At 47.3% G+C, this 20,094-nt stretch overlaps 1 protein-coding gene and 1 long non-coding RNA gene across 3 annotated transcripts in view; one reads left to right on the top strand and one right to left on the bottom strand.

Annotated features, from left to right (window-relative positions):
• Nucleotides 1-2,116, top strand: part of LOC146046012 (uncharacterized) — a 3,924-nt gene extending 1,808 nt beyond the window's left edge. For both annotated transcript variants that reach the window (XR_014465717.1, XR_014465718.1), the window contains exon 2: nt 1,896-2,116. This is a non-coding gene — a long non-coding RNA (uncharacterized LOC146046012). The remainder of the gene's footprint in view (nt 1-1,895) is intronic.
• Nucleotides 2,117-8,950: 6,834 nt separating this feature from the next.
• Nucleotides 8,951-20,094, bottom strand: part of MLKL (mixed lineage kinase domain like pseudokinase) — a 53,496-nt gene continuing 42,352 nt past the window's right edge. The window contains exons 7-11 of the mRNA XM_083165608.1: nt 18,625-18,709; nt 16,339-16,484; nt 10,859-10,908; nt 9,914-10,066; nt 8,951-9,611 (exon numbers count right to left, since the gene is read on the bottom strand). Of these exons, the coding sequence (XP_083021734.1) occupies nt 9,541-9,611; nt 9,914-10,066; nt 10,859-10,908; nt 16,339-16,484; nt 18,625-18,709 (505 nt within the window). The 3' untranslated portion in view covers nt 8,951-9,540. The remainder of the gene's footprint in view (nt 9,612-9,913; nt 10,067-10,858; nt 10,909-16,338; nt 16,485-18,624; nt 18,710-20,094) is intronic.

The following is a 20,094-nucleotide window of genomic DNA, read 5'->3' as shown; positions in this document are numbered from 1 at the left end:
TTCCTGGCTGTGACCTGGCTTGTATAGTGGAAAAGGGGTACTAAGTTGGACCTGCTCTCTACCCTGGAAAGCTGCAATGATCCCGGGTCCAGCCCAGCTATGTGATGTGATAAAATTTGTTGCGTGTGATAAAACTTACATATGGTAAATTGTGATCAAGCAAATCAGCTCCTATCTGTCATATGCTCCCAATTGTCATATGTCTAGCTCCCAACCGCCATGTGTCTGCCTCCCAACTGTCATTTGTACAGCTTAAACCCCCACCCCCCCCCCCCCCCCCCCCCCACCACCCTCCTGCTTCCTCATCTCCTATTCCGCTCAGCTGCAGCCCGGAGGTCTCGGAGCGCAGGCTTCTTCAACTGAGGACGCCAACGTCCAATAAAATACAGCACCGGCTGGTAAGCAAATCAGAGCTCGCGTACCAGCAGCCACTCTGATTGCACAAGCACTGATTTTCTCAAAAGCCGGTGCAGCATTTTAAGTCACCGGTGGCATCCTAGTTTTTTTTTTTTTAAATATATATTTATTGGTTTTTAATATGCAAGTTATAACAGGTTCACATCACATTTGGTGATACAGGTGTATAACAAAAAACAGTAACATTATCATCAGGGACACTGAGCAGGCACATGAAGTAAATATCAAAGTCCCTCAGGGACTTCAGTATGTGTATATAGGCTGTGACTACAAATTTTTCAGTCCTAAAACTGGGGTTCGGTGTGTAGTGGTTAAGCCTAGGTTGGTCAGAGTCCAGCCTTTTGGTCTTTCGACATATTATTGTCGTGCCACGTCCATGTCTCCCTTTTAGTATAGTATATGGGGGAGGGGATAACACTCTGTATCTCTATATGAGCTATATAACAGGGGGGAGGGGGGGGGGAGAACAGACAGAGTAGGAGAGGTGGAGAGGATCTCAACTGGGGCATGGGGGGGGGGGGGACAGAAGGAGTGGGGGAGGGATGGGGGGAAGATAGCATATCAAGTAAAGGGGGGGGGGGGGACCAATCTCATTGTGGTTCCAGGGATTAGGCTGGTTCTTCCCGTTGTAATGGGGTGAAGGGGGGTGGAGTAATTGACAGAAGTAGGGGGGGGGGGGGGGTAAGAGGGGGGGAGGTGAAGGGGGGGGGGGGGTCTTTCTATGCAGGGTTATTCACCATAGCTTCACAAATGTAAATCAGGAAAGTCTTATAGCTGTAAGGTTAGAGCAATAACACAATATCAAAACAATTTGTGACATTTCATATCCCAAAATTTCTTGTTGCCCCGGGTTATCGGGGGAATACCGCATTAAGGCCATTTTCCATGGGACGTCTATTTCTGGACATGGTGTAACTATATGTTCTTTCGTTGTAAATTAGTCAGTGGTTTGAGCATGTTATTAGACAAGAGCGTGGCAACTTTCTCCAATTTCACTTTCAAGTAATAAAATAAACAAATAAAATAAAACAAATCCCATCCTCTCCTGCCCTTCCACAGCAGATGGTATCTGCTTCCCAGTGCATTACATCTCCAGTTCCAGGGTCTCACAGATCTGGGTTTGGGACTCGTCTGATCTAAGGTGGATGAAAGGGCCCCATTTCTTGAGGTAGCCTGTTGTTGGTGAACGGGTGTGGTAAAGGGAATTGTATCTATCATAGGCCATGTACTTCAGCATTAGTCCCTCCAGATCTGTCAGGGTGGGAACATGTTTTTCTATCCAAGAGGTTAGTATGACCTTTTTTGCTGCAGTGAATAAGATGGAGAGGAAAGGGATAAGACCTTCATTTGGTCCTCGTAGGTCCCAACTATCAAAATTCAAAAATAATAGTGGCACTGGGTGTATTTTTACTCTTAAGGTAAATGCTTTGTTGACATAATTAATGATCTTGTGCCAAAATTTTTTGATGTATCCACAGGACCAGAAGTTGTGCTCAAGAGAAGCTGAGTGGAAGCCACATTTGGGGCAACTGCCTGTTTCATCTGGATCGAAGTAGCTACGCTGCTTTTGTGATATATATGCCCTATGCACCAGTTTAAAATGTATTTCTTGGAGCGTGGATGATTGTAATGTCTTTAAGGAGGATTCTAGTATTGAAAGATGTCTGAGGATGTCAATAAAGGAAAGTCTCGTTGCCAAGCTGTTGTGGTTTTATTTCGGGAGTTAGTGGAGCTAAGTTGGTGTAGTTCTGTATAGATCAATTTGGCTTTGAAGGAGCCATTTTGAAGTTTGCCTAACCACCTGTGCCGTAGGGTGTGAGGGGTATTAACCAAGGTTCGCGGGGCGATAGACAGCACATAATGATGTAGCTGCATGATCGGGAATAAGCTGTTTTGGGGCAGGCCAAACTTGTCACGCAGGGTAGGGATGGAGAGAAGTTTCCCTCCTGTGTCAAACACTTGGGAGATAGTCTGGAGACCCTTATTTTTCATGCGGTTGAATGCTGGGCTATTGATGGCCGGCGGGAACATGGGGTTACCCCAGATTGGGATCCACTCGGACTGGTTGGGGTTGAGCTCTAACTTGGTGCATGTTTGCCGCCATGACTTGTAAATATCGGTACTTGTGAGTTATCCGGGCGTCCGATTTTTTGATTGTATGCCTTAAGTTAAGGCATACAATCAGATGCGATGCGATATCGCATCGCATCGCATGCGACCATCGGATGCGATGACCCGATTTTTCCATAGGAATCAATGTTAAAATGATTCCTATGGAAAAAGGGGTCCTTTTCATACCCCTACTATCCAAGTGGGCATGGAGTTGGATATAAACCTGTGGCGAGCGTAGCGAGCCACCGAGCCCGAAGCGTGGCGAGCGAAGCGTGCCCCGCGAGGGGACGGTATTCCGTGTCCCCTCGCGGGGCTCGCTACGCTCGCCACGCTTCGGGCTCGGTGGCTCGCTACGCTCGCCACAGGTTTATATCCAACTCCATGCCCACTTGGATAGTAGGGGTATGAAAAGGACCCTTTTTCCCATTGAATTCCATGTTAAAATGGACTCAGTCCATTTTAACATTGATTCCTATGGAAAAATCGGGTCATCGCATCGCATCCGATGGTCGCATGCGATGCGATGCGATGTCCCGATCCGACCCGATTTAAAAATCGGACGCCCGGATAACTCACAAGTACCTAAATATCTTTGAATAGGGGGTTGTTAAGTATGTGTTTGGGGATGAGTTTAGGGGTGGAGTGTAGGAGAGCACCTGGGGCGAAGGGGAAGAATAGGGCACAGTCCAGGTCATATATTGAGAATGCATCATTTTTCGACAGCCATCCCAATGCATAGCGAGAGAGTAGGGCACATGAATAATTGTAGACGTCAGTGAGGCCCAATCCTCCATCGGTCTTGAGTAATTTTAACTTTTGTTGGGCTATTCTGGGTTTTTTCCCCTGCCATATAAATTTTGATGAGGCTTGAGTTAGGGTGGCTATATCCGTGGATTTGGGTTTTATCGGGAGCATCTGTAGGGGATATAATAAGCGTGGTAACAGTACTGTCTTTACTACCTCGACTCTTCCCATCATAGACAGTGGTAGGTCTTTCCAGTCCTGCATTGTTTTTATAATTTTGTGTATGATGGGTGGGTAGTTACATTTCTCAAGTTTTGACAGGTCTTTGGGAATCTGGACTCCCAGGCAGTGACAGATTAAGCCTTCGGGGGGCCCGGGGTACTTTAAACAGGGGGGGCCCCTTGCACTTGTCAGTTTGCGGCACTGGCCGCAAACTGCATGGGAGAATATTACACTGTCAAAACACAGAGTAAAGGCAGAATAAACTTAGTCAATGGGTAACTACAGGGGATATATATATATATATATATATATACACACACACACACACATACACATGAAAAGCCTGTGTTTGTCCATCTGCACCTTACTCTGTAGGAGACCTCACAGTCCTAGTGCTGCCTCTGATTAAAAACCCTCCCATGACTAAGCTGCTGATGCTGCTGTTCTCCATGGGCCTGAGAAGCATGTAATGAGCTCCACCAAACAGAGCTCAGCACAAACCTTTCAGCCTCTGCCCTCTGGTACAAAGTGTCATGGGACTTAGTCAACAACCAGTAATACACAGCACACTCATGCAATCAGTGTGCCTTGGCTCCCGATGCTCAGCACCATTAATCATTGTCACATTGGCAGATAGGTGAAGCTGCAGCACCACCCCACTGTCATGCACAAAACCTTTAGCTAAAAAAAAAAAAAAAAAAAAAATTTTTTTTTTAAATACATGCCAACCACAGGGGGCCCCTAGCTAGAGGGGGGCCCAGGGGCACTGACCCCTTGTGCCTCCATTATAATCCGGCCCTGCTCCCAGGTACTTGATCTGGTCCGATTTATGTTTAATGGAATGGTGTTCCTCGCTCTCTGGGAATACAGGTGGGGATCTTTTTATCATTAATAATTCCGATTTGTCCACATTGACCTTATAACCCGAGAAGCTTCCAAAGTCTTTCAAAATTTGGCAGACTATTGGGATGGCATGTTGCGGGTGAGATAGAAATATTAACATGTCGTCGGCAAATAGCGACACCCTCAGGTCAATGTGGCGAATCTTTATCCCCTGAAAGAGTGGGGAGCTACGGAGGGTGATAGCCAGGGGTTCCAGGGCCAGGACGAAGAGGAGGGGCGATAGGGGGCAGCCCTGTCTCGTGCCTCTAAGAATAGGGAACGAGGGGGATAACAGTCCGTTTGTTATTATGTGGGAGGTGGAGTTACTGTAGATAGTGGATACAAAGTCTATAAATTTAGTTGGGAAGGTAAAGTGTCTCAGGACGTGCTGCAGGTGATCCCAGTGCACCATGTCAAAAGCCTTCTCAGCGTCTAAGGAGAGGATGACTTTTGGAGCATCCGACATGGCACACTGGGACATAGACACCGCAGATATCACTCGTCTAATGTTTATGGCTGAATTGCGGCCCTTGACAAATCCCGTTTGGTCTATGTGTATTAGAGAGGGGAGAATCAGTTTGAGTCTCTCTGCCATGATTTTTGTTAAAAGTTTATAATCTATATTTAATAACGAGATTGGCCTGTAGGAGCTGGGGAGTGTGAGATCTCGACCTTGCTTTCTGGAGGACTGTGATGTTAGCTGTGTTGAAGTATAGGGGGATCGACTTGCTAGAAATAATGTGGTTAAAAATGTCTGTGAGTATAGGGGATATTTTGTGCGCCAGTAGTTTATAATAATCGGGGGTAAGCCCATCAGGCCCTGGGGCCTTGCCAGATTTCAAGCCTGAAATCGCCTTAGCCACCTCCTCCTGAGTAATGTCCCTAGATAAATTTGTTGCATCCAGAGGGGACATCTCTGGGATGGGTAGTGAGTCCCAGAATTTAGAGGCCTTTTGTGAATCTGAATAAGGTTGTGAATAGAGGGTGGCGTAAAAGTCTCGAAGTATTTGGACCGTATGTTCGGTGGATGAGGTCAGTGAGCCTTGGGGGGTCCTCAGAGGGGGGATGGTAGCTGGGGTCCTCTGACCCTGTAGTATGGAAGATAACAATTTCCTTGACTTATTACCATATCTGTGGAATCGGGATGATTTTGAAAAGGAGTAAAGCGATTCAGATTTCTCAATGATACTCTCATAAAGCGCCTTAGCCTCCAGGAATGAGTTTTTATGTATGATGTAGGGGTTCAACCTATATCTGTCAAAGGCGTCTGTTAGGGCTGATTGGGCCTTAATATAGTCTGCTTTTAATTTGCGTTTAAAGTTGATCGTCTGGGCTGTTATTTCACCTCTAAGTGTGGCTTTTGAGGCCTGCCAAAATAAGGGAGGGTTCTCAGTCCTGAAGTTGTCATTATCTATAGCGTAATTATCCCACGTCTGGTCTACTATTTTTCTGAGTTTGGGGGAGGACATTAGGTTGGATGGGCAGCGCCAAATTTTTGAGGTAGGCTGTTGGTGGGAAAAATGAAGTTTGAAATGTACAACTGCGTGGTCTGAGAGGACAATTGGAGCTATCTCGCTAGCTTCTATTCTTGGGAGGAGGAAATGGGAGATTAAAGTGTAGTCGATGCGCGACATTAGTCCCTTAGAGGCCAAGAGGCAGGTAAACTCGCGTTCTATGGGGTGTAAAGTCCACACATCTAATAGTTGAAGTCGGGAACACAATTCTGGGATGCCTAGTTTAGGGGGTTTATGGGGCTGTGTGGGAGTGTTCTGTTTATCTAAGGAGGCTAACGTAATCAGATTGAAATCCCCACATGTGATGATAGGCAAGTGTAAGAAGGGGACAGCAATGCTATGATGGATTTCATAAATGGTGCGGAATATTGGTTAGGAGCATACACATTTAGACAGACAAGTTCTTGTTGGTCATATTTCAGGCAACATAGAACGTATATGCCCTCTGGGTCTTCAATAACTTTAGATATCAATATGTCTAAGTGATTTTTGGCCAGTATGAGTATTCCTCTGGCTTTGGAGCTATAGTGCGCAGAGGCTAATAGCTTCCACTTTAGCATATTAGGTTTCACTAATTCTTTAGGCATTAGGTGGGATTCTTGAAGAAATACAAGGTCTAATCTTAACTTGTTGAGATATATCAGTATTTTCTTTCTTTTTATCGGAGAGTTGATCCCTCCGACGTTCCAGCTACCTACGTGTAGAGCCATAATACTTCAGGTAGATGAGCACTACGGTGTATATGCATTTCAAACATATTTGTCATGGTGTAGAATATCTGCACAGAATGAGGGGTAGAGGGGGTAAACAGGACAAACAGGGGGAACAATAACATAACAAAACAAAAGACGAACTTGGTAGCTTCCGTAACCTGTGGGAGGAAATCTTCCTGATTTTCTCATAAACGGTCACAGGTTTGCTCCCAAGCCGAATACGGCCCATCTTAGACATCTATTAATGATTCACCAAAAGTAATGTCAGAGTCAACTGGGGGGGGGGGGGGGTGCGGGAGGGCCCCTATCATGGACCCTATTGTTTCAATTTTCTGAGGACTTGATCGTCCAGGGTCGGCCTGTAACCAACGGGGATGTTCAGTAAGTGTTCCTCGATAGGTGGGGGCATAGAGGCCGAGCTCTGTAGGAGGCAAAATATCTTCTCACCCGTCCGCCTCTTAGGTATGTAGGGGAACACCGTCCTTTTTGATATAGCAGTTCAGGGGGGGGGGGATAAGGAGAAAACCTTCCCCGTCCATGGATAGGCATTGAGTTTAATTCCTCGGTGGCCATGGAAGGAGTGCCTCTGGGGGGAGGCGTGTGGTTCCTCATGGCTGTTGGGGGAGTGGGAGGGAGAGAGTCGGTGAGAGTAACTGATCCATAAGCCATGTCAGTAAGGGGACGTAGGCATGACAGTATCTCCCTCAAGGCTTAGTATTGGAGTCAGGGGACCATGTCAGTCAGGGTGCAGCCGAACTCGTTCTTATATAGGGTTGGGGTAGTCACGCGCACCTATTGTGGCTTAGTGGCATGTGTGTATATTGCCATCATCAGGCATCATCATCCACGCGTGTCGCCAGTGTAGGGAGGGGGGGGGGTGGAGGTTCTTGGTTGAGGCGAGGTGGAGGATAGGTCTGTTAGAGTTCTTAGTCACATTCAGATACTCTGCAGTGCAGGGGGGATTGGTAGGATACTTCCTCCATATAGGCTCCTGCGTCAGCGGGTGTCATAAAGTCCCTGAATGAGGACCCCTCATATATTCGCAGTTTCGCCGGATAGAGGAGGGCAAATTTGCGCTCCATCTGTATGAGCTTGGAGCAAATCGGAGAAAACTCCTTCCTTTGTTTTGTCAGCTCAGCGGAGTAATCTTGGAAAATCAAGATGGTGCTCCCCTCCCACTCAAGGTTACGGTGTTTACGGGATGCTGCCCAGAAAAGCTCCTTGTGTAGGTAGTTAAGGGATTTAAAAATCACCATTCTGGGTCTGTTATCACTGGAGGGGCGCTGGGGTCCCAGTCTGTGTGCCCTCTCTATGACTAGATCTGTGCAGCGATCTTTAATCTCCAGCATCTCAGGAAGTGTGTTTCTGATAAAGTTATACAGGTCTGGGCCCTTTACAGATTCAGGTACCCCTACCAGTCTCAAGTTATTTCTTCTGGATCTGTTCTCGAGATCCTGGAGCTTGTTATGTAGGGAGAGCAGGTCCTTAGACTGCTGGGTGACTATAGGTTTGATTTCCGCCATGTCCTGAAAGCACTCCCCCATTCTATATTCAGTGTCCATGACTCGTTTCTGGAGCTGGGCTAGTTGCTTGTTAATATTATCAGTCTGCTCCTGGAACAGAGGAGCCATAGCCGCCCTTATAGCCCCTACCATGTCACCGTAGGTGACCGGGGCGGAGAGGTCAGGGATGGAGGAGTCTAGAGACAGGGGGGATGTGGGGTGGGTGCCCTCCTCAGGGGTGTCTGGCGTGTGGGTCGGGGAGCCTCTTACCCGCTGTGGAAGTGGCGTTGCTTGCCGCGGCGGGCGCGACGACTCAGGAGTCGGCGCCATCTTGGATGTGGCGGGCGCCGCGTCTTTAACTTTCTGGGCGCGTGGTCTGGAACCGGGCATCTCCGCGAAGTTTTTTCCATACGGCGCTTGTACGGAGTGCGGGGGGAGTTTTGGTGTTTTTTTGGAGGCTAAGATAGCCGTTAAAGATATACTTGGGCCGGTTCAGCAGCGGAGCTCAGGAGAGAGCTGCTTCACATCCCTCTGCCGGAACCGGAAGTCCGCCAGTCTCGTGGCATCCTAGGTTAAATAAGCCTGCACTCCAGGACCTGCATTGGTCAGCACACTGAGCGCAGTGGAGGCAGTCGGGGGGGGGGGGGGGGGGGGGGCATGCGGTGGGCAAAATGAGCTGCCTGGGACAGCTGTACCCACAGCACCCCCCTATTGGTGGGCCCTGGCCAGAGCACCGTGTATGCTGACATCAAGCAAATAATATGGCGGCAGTCATCATTCCTTATAACATATAAACCTATCACTATCTATTTCAACCTGGTGTAAGGTCTGACACAACAAGAAGTGACTTGAAATGTTTATTAATGTGCCAGTAACAAAATAGGAACTAACAAAAATGTGGAGGAACATGCAGAGAGCAAGTGAGCAATTGGCAATACCTGCTTGTAAAATAATGCCAGAGCAAAGAGAAACTGGAAGTCCAAACATTGATAAATGCAGCTTATACACACCAGAGCAGCAGTAACTGCGCCAAGGGAAGATAAGGAACATGACACCAGGCTGAAACATTCTGCAGGCAGACTGAACACAATGATCTGGTGGGGAATGTAAGGCTCAGCACGTAGGGCTTGATTCACACCCAATCGCACGGCTGTGAATTTGCAGCATGAGCAATTGACGAATGACCTCACATGCGCACGGTACACTGTGTTCATGCGCAAGCCATTGCTGGCTGCTCGCAGGGTGAATAACAGTCTTGGCAGGGCAGTGCAAAAGACACTTGGCTGAGTTTGTTCTCAAATCCAGAAGGTATCCCGGAGTTCCTGAGCAATGTTGCGGTACCAGTGATTCCACCTCTTAAACTGCTGGGGTCTGTTGTGTGCGTCCTTGTCATGTGCGACCATTGGAGAACCCGTGTCCCTCTGCTCTCTGAGGTCACTGCATCGGGTTTGCTACTTCCTGCGGTTCTGTCTGGCTCAGATGAGCAATCAGTACATCAGCAATTTCTGCAAAACAATTGAAGACTGAATAACATAAAAGACAACAACATGTTGTGATAGGATTTTATAGAGAATATCTAGAGGACACAACAAGAGGTGAGGCCTTCTAGTAGCCTATTGTGTCATGGCACAGGGATTACATACAGAAGCAGTAAGATGTACCAGAACACTGGGTACATGCCATGGAGTTGCTGGAATGGATTGGGGCTGCTGTCCCTGTGTATACAATGAGGCAGCATGTAACGGAACACTGGGGTGTTGTAACAGATGTATGTAATGAAATATTGGCTTCCCAGCAGGCTACTTACCTCCAGCAGAGGGGCGGTCACTTGGATTCCATGCCAGGGCCCTTGTGATTGTGTCACGTAGACCAAGAGGACATGCGGCAGGGAGGCTGGCAGGGACCTCCACACACAGCCTCTTACATTGCTCTTCCATATTTACATTAGAGACAGAAAGGCCTAGGGAGGAACAGAAACAATGCACACTTACTGTATATGTAAAGTATATAGAGATCTGTTGTCTGCTAGATGGATGGTCATACCTTACCTGAACTATCAGGTTCTTAGCATTGGGAAGCAATTTTGGGTCAGCCCCACGTGTCACTATTGACCATCTAGATTTACACTACATGCAGTATAATACCTCTTTCAGACCGTACAAATAACTTGGGTCCGACCCAGGTTGTTGCTGAGTCGATCCTGATCACTGTGCTTTGTGAATGGGCCTTTTGAAAAATATCGTGTCCAGCAACCCGGCAATCCAACCCGGGTAAAAAGAAGGGGTTTACCCGGGTTGCTAGGCAGTGTGAATGGGTAACTGTCCCATTCACTTATATCATGGGTCCTCAAACTGCAACCCTCCAGATGTTGTGAAACTACAAATCCCAGCATGCCTTGCCACAGTTTTGCTATAAGGGAGTGTTAAAACTGTGGCAAGGCATGCTGGGATTTGTAGTTTCACAACATTTGGAGGGCTGCAGTTTGAGGACCCATGACTTATATGGAGGACGCAGCAGTGTTACCTTAGTGTTGCCTCCTCCTCCACTCTGCCCCACCCCCTAGAAGACATTCCCGACCTGGCAATAAACTGGGTCACTGAGAGGCAAATGCCGGGTCACTCCCGGGACGGACCTGTATCCTAATTCCGGGTGTGACCTGGCATTTGCGGTCTGAAAAAGCTAAAATTGTAGTCAGGCTTTGTAATAAGGAAGAGCTAACACCAGGCCAAGCACTGCAGTATGTAGGACTTACCCTGTAAAGGGAGTTCACCCGTAGCAATCTCGTACAGCACAATACCAAGACTGAAAGAGAAGATGTAGATAGTCTAAGACTGACACTAGTGTTAGAGTTATATTAGCTTTGGACATTTGGTTACTGTGCCAGAGAAAATCAGAGTAAATCAGAGAGTGCTTGGTCTATGTGAGGCTTATTGTTATGCGAGCATTCTCAGTAATATATCACAAATGTATCATTAAATAGGTTAAGGTGTTAAGCGTGTGAGCAAATCTCAGGAACGGAGGCGACACTTGGAAGCTAACTGGGACTCTGTCTTTATTGTGGGACCAGAGGGCAGCTGGCAAATGCCTACCCAGAGTGTCAGGGAAACGCCAAGGCCTGAGGATGCGGGGAGACATCCTGTCAGGCCTATCAGCTATAACTCCCTATTACTTCCCGTTTGTATTTTTTTGGGGGCACATGAGTGGGAGGGTCAGGCATTTGTTGACAGCGGGGCTGCGGGGAATTTCATTGACTCTCAATTAGTTTAAGATCACGGGAACCCTCTCATTCCCATTACCCCAGAGATTTCTGTCCATGGTCTGGATGGTAACCATCTGCCATCAGGGGCTATTACACATCGTACGGTTAATCTGAATGTGCATGTTGGGGTTACTCATATTGAGAAATTGTCTTTCATTGTCCCATAGCTCCTGTAGTCTTTGGACTACCCTGGCTTAAATTACATAATCCGAGGTTTGATTGGAAATCGGGGGAGTTACTCAGCTGGGGGAAACAGTGTGCCTCAAACTGTTTAGTTCTCCCTGTTCGCATGACTACCCCATTAGTCCCAGGGTTACCCAAACCATATGCTGCCTTTTCCAACGTTTTTTCTTAAAAAAGAGGCCAATACCCTGCCTCCTCATCGGCCTTATGACTGTGCCATTAACCTTCTCCCCAATGCCAAATTGCCCAAGGGTTGATTGTATTCCCTATCTCTGCCTGAAGAAAAGTCTATGGAGGAATACATTGAGGAGAACCTTAAGAAAGGGTTCATCAGGCCCTCTAAATCTCCTGTCGGAGGCGGTTTCTTTTTTGTAGGAAAGAAAGACAGCCCTTGCGCCCGTGTATAGATTACAGACAATTGAATCTTGTCACCGTAAAAAACTCTTATCCCCTGCCTCTCATATCAGTATTATTCGATCAATTATGCAAGGCTTCTATTTTTTTCTAAAATAGATCTCAGAGGTGCCTATAATCTGATTCACATAAAGCCAGGAGATGAGTGGAAGACAGCATTTAACACTCACACAGGACATTACGAGTATCGTGTGATGCCCTTTGGGTTGGCTAATGCACCTGCTGTTTTCAGGACCTGATTAATGATGTGTTAAGGGACTTTTTGGGAGTTTTCGTTGTAGTATTTCTTGACGATATTCTAATTTTTTCATCTTCTTTGGAACAGCACCGTCTTAATCTTTATGCTAAATTAGAGAAATGTGAATTAGAGGTAGAGAGGATTCCCTTTTTAGGGTATATCATCTCTCCTAAGGGTTTCCTAATGGACCCAGTAAAGGTCCAAGCCATAAAAGACTGGGTACAGCCTTCCAATCTCAAATCCACACAGAGATTTCTAGGCTTTGCCAACTATTATAGAAGGTTCATTCCTTCATTTTCTGACATCGTGGCACCCATTGTAGCCTTGACCAAGAAAGGGGCGGATCCTTCCATCTGGCCCGATTCTGCTGTTGAGGCATTTAAGAGGTTGAAATCTGCTTCTGTGTCTGCCAAGATCTTGAGGCATCCCAATCCGGATCTCCCCTTTGTTCTGGAGGTGGATGCCTCGGAGATTGGCATCGGAGGTAGATGAGCTTGATGGTCTCCTGCATCCCTGTGCCTTCTTTTCCAGAAAGTTCTCCTCGGCTGAATGCGATTATGATGTGGGTAATCGGGAACTTCTGGCCATCAAGTCTGCGACATTGGCTGGAGGGAGCTAAATTTCAGGTCACCATATATACAGATTATAAAAATCTGGTGTACCTCCAGTCAGCTACTGTGAGAGGGTTAATGCTAGACAAGCCAGGTGGACATTGTTTTTTGCCCACTTCAACTTTATCATTACCTACAGGCCAGGTTCAATGGGCGGCGAGCGCAGTGCAGAGAGGAGGTTTCAGGGACGTTGCCAAGCAACGCCCCAAACTTCCGCCCTCACTCTCCCTGCTGCTGGGCGGCGCTCAGCAACGTCCCCGAGCTTCTGCCCGGCGAGCGTCCGCAAGTGCGGCTGACATCAGCAGCCGCCGGGGGCGCGAGAATTGAATAAATAGCCAACGTCTGTTGGGCACAGACGCCGGTTATAGCTTCTTGGACCCTGCATGCATTCCAGTGGTGTTCCTGGTTCCTGAACTTCCCAGCTGTCCAGTGTTCCTGTTCCTGCTGCAGCTAAGTTCTTGTCATGAGTTTCATTCTTGCTATCCTCCTGTCTTCTGATTATCCAGTTTCCATCTTCGGTATACAGATGGAGCTGGTCTTATTGTTGCTGACGAATCGCCAGCAGCATGTTGCTGGCGATCCGCCAGCAACACAGCGATCCATCTGACTAAGACGCGCGTGCGTCCCCCACGCACGCGCGTCTCAGTATCTGGGCGGCGAGGCGGACGCAATCCTGTCCGCCTCCTGCTTCAGTAGACACCGTGCGACCGCCGGCAGCACCGTCGGAAGGGGACGCGCGCGCACCTCGTGCACGCGCGTCCCCTTCCGGCATACAGATGGCGCGGGGCAGGGGATGGCGGCTGGCGTCGCCATCGCCATCCCCTGGAGAGATAAGTCCCGCTCCATCTGTATGCACTGTGGGGCTTGTCCCTAGCAGTGCAGGACAGTTCAGTAGAGGTTGTTGTATTTTTGGTACTATCGTCTGAGCATTGTTGCTATTATATTACGGTTTATTCCATCTTCAGTGCATTGTTGCTATTGGTTATTATCTCGTACCACCCTTTGAGCATTGTTGCCTTTTGTATTTTTATATTCCACCACTGTGCATTGTTGCATATTGTTTTGCTCCGCACATATTTGTGGACTTCAGGTTGGGGCAACAGAGTTAGGGAGCAGGTCTGCTGACCTCCTACAGAGTCCTGACACTCTGAGGAACGGAAACCACTATTACGAGGACACACTAGGGAACAGAAGCCACAGCTACGAGGTAACTCTGAGGAATGGAAGCCACTATTATGGGGACACACTAGGGAATGGAAGCCACGCCTACCAGGTAACTGTAGAATGGAAGCCACGTCTATGATATAACTGAGGAACTGGAGCCACGCCTATGAGGTAATGCTGAGGACGGAAGCCACGCCTATGAGGTAACTCTTTGAACCTGAGGCAATACCTGCAAAGTAACTTTGGTAACAGACTGTGAGGCTACTCTGAGAACAGAGGCCACACCGGTGCAATAACTCTGGGAATGGTGGTCATGTCTGCAAATTAAATCTCCTAACAAGCTTCTGTTGGTGCACAGAAGATTGCTCTTAGTGGTGTAAAACAATGTTAAATGGCAACAGTATCAGGATGTGCTGTAGATGGTGACAATAATGATGGGTCTGAGAGATAGGATACTTGCTCAGAACACCGTGGGACCGTCCGTGACGACCCCATAGACACAGGTGAGAGGTGCACTGCGGGGGGATGGGACGCCAGCCCCTCGCACCACCCCCTGTGCCACGTTTCTTCATTAATTGACTCTCCCTCCCGTCTGCACTTGCGGACCATCTTACCCCACACAGTTACAGACCAGCACAGAAACCCCCCCCCCCCATGCTGCCATTCCTCTGCCCTCCCCTTCAGTGAATAAGAACCCACGCCGGTGGGACCGGGACTAATATTATTCAATAAAGCAACTGTGCTTTTATATTATCTCTCAGACCTATCATTATTGTCACCATCTACAGCACATCCTGATACTGTTGCCATTTAACATTGTTTTACACCACTAAGAGCAATCTTCTGTGCACCAACAGAAGCTTGTTAGGAGGTGAGCGCATTGTATACCCCATCTTTATCACTAAATTCTTGTGAGCTTGGACAGCTCAATACTCTGCAGCCCCTTCGCTCACAAGGTAACTGAGCGCTAGCTAAACCCTCTGTACCTGCAAATTAAATCTGGTAAGTGAATCCATACCTAAGCCATGCCTGCGAGGTAACTCCAGGACCAGAGGCCACTCCTTTGAGGTAACTCCAGGAACAGAATCAACATCTGCAAGGTAACTATGGGAATGGAGGCTTCGCTTCTGAAGTAACCTAGGTGATGCCTGGGTACTTGTGGATTATCACGGCTCCCAAGATGGCCATCGTATGCGAAAAAAATCGCATTGCATGCGATCGCATACGATTTTTCACTGAAAAGCATCCAAATGCATTGAAATTAGTATGAAACATGTTCAATGGCCCCCAAATGGCATTTTTGAGGCTGTACCACCCCCACTATCAACGCGAACCCGAAGCGAGCCCGCGCAGGGCGGCGGTACGCGTCCTACGACCTTTTCATACCCCCACTATCCACGTCGGCGTGGAGTTGAGACTAGAAAGTGTGGCGAGCCACCGAGCCCGAAGCGTGGCGAGCGCAGCGAGCCCCGCGAGGTATCCGCGTCCCCTCACAGGCTTCACAGGTGTCCGCGTCCGCTCGCCACGCTTCGGGCTCAGTGGCTCGCTGTGCTTGCCACACTTTCTATTCTCAACTCACGCCGACGTGGATAGTGGGGGTATAAAAAGGTCGTAGGACGCGTACCGCCGCCGCTCGCCACGCTTCGGGTTCGGTTTGATAGTGGGGGTGGTACAGCCTCAAAAATGCCATTTGGGGGCCATTGAACATGTTTAATACTAATTCTAATGCATTTGGATGCTTTTCAGTGCAAAATCATATGCAATCGCATGCGATGCGATCGCATGCGATGCGATTTTGACAAAAAACGGCAAAAACTGTAAAAATCGCATCGCATGCCACTATATATGGCATGCGATGGGAGCCGTGATAATCCACAAGTACCGATGCCTGCAAGGTAGCTTTGTGAACGAAGGAGATGCCTTTGGCGTAACTGCTTTCTACCTTTACTCCCTTTAGTGTAGATGTTACAGTAACAGGCCAGTGGTTTTACATGGCAATATCTGGCCTATAGGTAACCTATATTATATTTAAGGCCTCAGTTTACTTGTAAGGCAAAACCTTGACTTATACCTCAAACTACACAGTAGTTATATGGGTGCTCATTAGCAGACCTGTGAGGGCCACGCCGGGGACGTGCCACCAGCAGTGCTGCCTGCTTCTGTTATACGGTAACTGGGCATCTACAGCAGAAAACCAGTTCTGCTCACAATCTGCTCCCTTCTGGCTATTGACTCTAGACACATGTTAGCTCAAAATGCAGATACCGTATGAGATTCTGTCCCAGTCTGTCTATAATCACATACACATCTCTGCATTATATTGCTGTATCGTGAATCTGCAACAAATGTGAGGTGTCGCTGACCTGTAAATCTCGCTGCGTTTGCTGTATGCATTGATATCCTGCCAGGTTTCCGGAGCTATGTACACCAGGTCGCTGTTCTCTGTGCTTCTTTGTACGGGATTTCTTCTCATAGATGATTCAGTCTTCGAAAGCTCAAAACCCGACAACTGTGCAGAGAATATGGGGCAGGCGTATTAATATATGAGGGTATTATACACTGTCTGTATCATTTATTTTAATTAACTTCCACTTTGGACCGTATTCTGGTGTGTTGCATCGGCCCCTTCACATTTCTGCGCATCCCAAGATGCACCCAACATTGCAGGGTGGGGGGGCATCGAGCAGGGCCATTTACATATGGCAGCGCCTAGCATTTCATGTGCGTTCCCATGAGAACCCTGGGCGTTCTGGGGGGGGGGGCAATTTGGTGGACTCGCAAGGCTGTGCATTTGCAGCCTTGCAAATCAACCACAATAACCCCCCTTTGTCCATTTGTCAGCAAGCGTATGTATTCCCTCATTAAAGAAGGTTTTAGGATGAGCTGCGAGCCATGGATGCACTGATGTCTTCACCAGACGTGAATCTTAATCCTTTTAGGCCTTCTCTCCAGGGGCCAAAAAACAGGCGATAGGACATGGGGTAAGATGTTTATACAACAGAATATGTTCACATTCGACTGTAATGTATGATAGGCCAACTGCGCCCACTGCTGAATCAGGTCTGGATTATTAACAGTATTCTGCCCTTAAAAATGAAGGTGCCATTTTGTTTCTCTTGATGTGTGCATTTGAGGAATAATATAATCTGCCAATTATTGTAATTGGAATATTTTCAAGCTCAGGGCTGTAGTACATGGCCAGGCCCAGATACTGGGTTGCATGATCTAAAAAAGCATTTCCAGGAGTAGATCGGGGGGGGGGGGGGGGGGACGGGGGGGGGGGGGACTGGGTGTTGGGGGGGAGGGGGTTTGATTGCTTCCACGCCTGCACTGCCGAAGGAGGTTGCTGCATACCAGGATTGGTTTCATCCCAATCAGTGCATTGGGGTGTCTGAATGGGGTGCGGATACTTTTTGTGCGCTTGCCATGCTTCTTGCACTGTTATTATATTCTCCCTCTATGCCCACTGGGATAGTTAAGTATGAACAAGTCGGATTTTGGGGAATAAGTTATAATATATGTGCCTTTATACAGTTATTTGACTCTTTGCAATGTAATGTGTATTTATTTCTATTTTGTAAGGTAGCCTGATTAATGAAATAGAGCCATGGCTGCGTGTGTTGGATTGAGATAAAAAGGAGGCCAGTGAGTCCCAGAACATGTACATCTACTGTAACATCTGTATGCTTTCTCCCTTTGATAAAGGGATGAGCATTTGTAGGACTTTTTTGAGCAACAAACATCTTGCCTTTACAATGAGCTCATCCAGATCCTACAACCACAGAATTGAGCAAAATGTTATTCTGTTTCCCACTGTAGTGGAGTCAGCCCAGCATCACCCTCAGCAAGCTAATGTGCAGGGCCTATGGTCTGTGACTGGTGGAGGTCAACTACTAGAATCAGTCAGGTGGTGTGGCAGCAGGGTGGCTACTCATACACAACAGTAAGCAGTATTCAGGTGCTGGTGGTAGGAGCCTGAACAGTAAAGCAGTTTTAAGGCCGATCACGGAACCTGGTGGTAACTGCAATGTACCCGCCCACTGCACATTGGGTGGAGTCAGTAACAGCCATTACGGATAGTAAGAGGGAATCCCCTATTGGCCAGATCCTGTGAAGCTCAAACCTGGGGGCATATGTAATAGGGTCAGAGTTTGCCGGAGGTGCAAGATACTGGCAGATTTGGGATGTTTTGAGGGTTTTTTTTAAGCCGCAATCATTTACAATGCATGGACTTAACATTGCTGAGTAGCCGTCTTTGTGTGCTCATCACTCACAGCCTGACCCCTTCATCCTATTCCCTTCAGCGTCTCATCCTTCCCTCTCACTATCTGTAGGACCTCTGCTGTTATTTCTCCGCACCTCTCCTCCTGATGAGTAAATTGGGCCACCAGGCTGACAGGACCCAGATCTCATGAATCTGCCCCTTCTGTCCTAATTAATGTGATCAAGTGTCACTCTGCTATTTGTATATGGATGTTCCAAGTGCTTCCTAAACCTTAACATGTCAAAGCAGAGCCAGCACCTTCCATCTGTCAGTAACCCGCTCCCAGCACAACTCCCTGACGGTCATAGATTCCCTCCTTCATTGCATGGAAACATAAACATTGACAACAAATTAGAACTTCTTGGAAATAAGCATATGAAGATACCTTAAGAACGTACGTCCCATCCACCCAGAACTTAGCGCTGCTCAGACTCCCATGCAGGATGGTTTCCAGCTCCGACTGATGTAACCTGTATATGAAGAACATGATTACAAATTACTTAAATATAACACTGTGATCTACAGGAGACTTGTCCATCTCAGGCAAGATTTTTTTTTTTTTAACATCAATATTTTATTGAGAAATATTTAAATTTTAGGTGGGGGGTTACACAATACAGAAAAAGGGGAAAAAGGAGGGGGGGGGATACATAGACTCTGTACATACATAGACAGTAATTATCGTCAACAGCACATATTGAGAATTTAGTAAACCTAAACAGGTACAACAGGTAAAATATCAACCATAGTAATGATGTAGGTTAAATCTATCGGGTCTAAACAAATTTAACGGAGTAGTAAGGCAAATAACACTATTGCAATAAACACAAGTAGATCCTAGTAAAGGGAATAAGGGATCATGGAGAGTTTGTAGAGGCGTCCTGCGTCTCGTTAAGGCTAAATTGAAGGGGGTCGCTTTGGGGTGATTTGGGAGCGTGCGATGTACCCACTCCAACAGTGAGATATACATGCCAAGACAACCAACGAGCTATGAAAGAAGGTGTAGAGCTGGAGTCAGAGGAATATTGCGTTTCCATGGTGTGGTTAAAATTGAGTTTCTGAATCACTTTTGAAAGTGGGGGAGGGGTGGGTTGTTTCCAACACTGGGCCAGGGCTGCGCGAGCCGCAATAAATATGTGGCCTAGAACATAGCGTTTATTGGGTGCGACCATGTCAGGGAAGATATTGAATAAAGCTATTAGAGGAGCGGGCATTATTGCTGTATCTAGGACCTGATTTGCTAAGTCAAATACATCCTTCCAAAACACGGTAAGGAGGGGGCAGGACCAGAATATGTGATATATATGGCCTATGTTACCACATTGTCTCCAGCAAAATTTGGAACATGAGGGCCAGAAGTCTAGCTGGGGTTAAGTATAATCTGTGTATCAGCTTAATGTGCATCTCTGTATGGTTTATACACTTTGACATGGTATAGGAAGAGAGAAAGATTTTGCTCCATTGAGCATCTGACAGGGCTATACCCAGGTCAGCTTCCCACTTAGTCTGTGCATTTGATTTAGGGGAATTCGGAATGTCTTGCAATAATTTGTACCAAAATGTAACATCCCCTTTGGTGTTTGGTAGGTTAAGGCGGGAGTAGATACGTGAGTCAAAGTTACCAGGTGTATTAATGAGAGTAGGGGCAGTATTCCACCAATGGCAGATTTGAAAGTAATGCAGTAGTTCGGGTTTAGGAAGAGAGAATCTCTGCTGGAGAGTAGAGAAGGGGAGAACGCACTGGCCTTCCAAAATATCTCCCAACTTAGTTATACCTAAAGTAATCCATCTAGCCAGGTGTAGATTGGGTATTAGTTTTGAAATTGATTTTAATGAAATTAGTGGGAGTTGAGAT

The sequence above is a fragment of the Crinia signifera genome, chromosome 11, assembly GCF_055691185.1.
Source record: "Crinia signifera chromosome 11, ASM5569118v1, whole genome shotgun sequence".
NCBI classification, from domain to species: Eukaryota; Metazoa; Chordata; class Amphibia; order Anura; family Myobatrachidae; genus Crinia; species Crinia signifera.
This window is presented reverse-complemented; position numbering and strand designations above follow the sequence as displayed.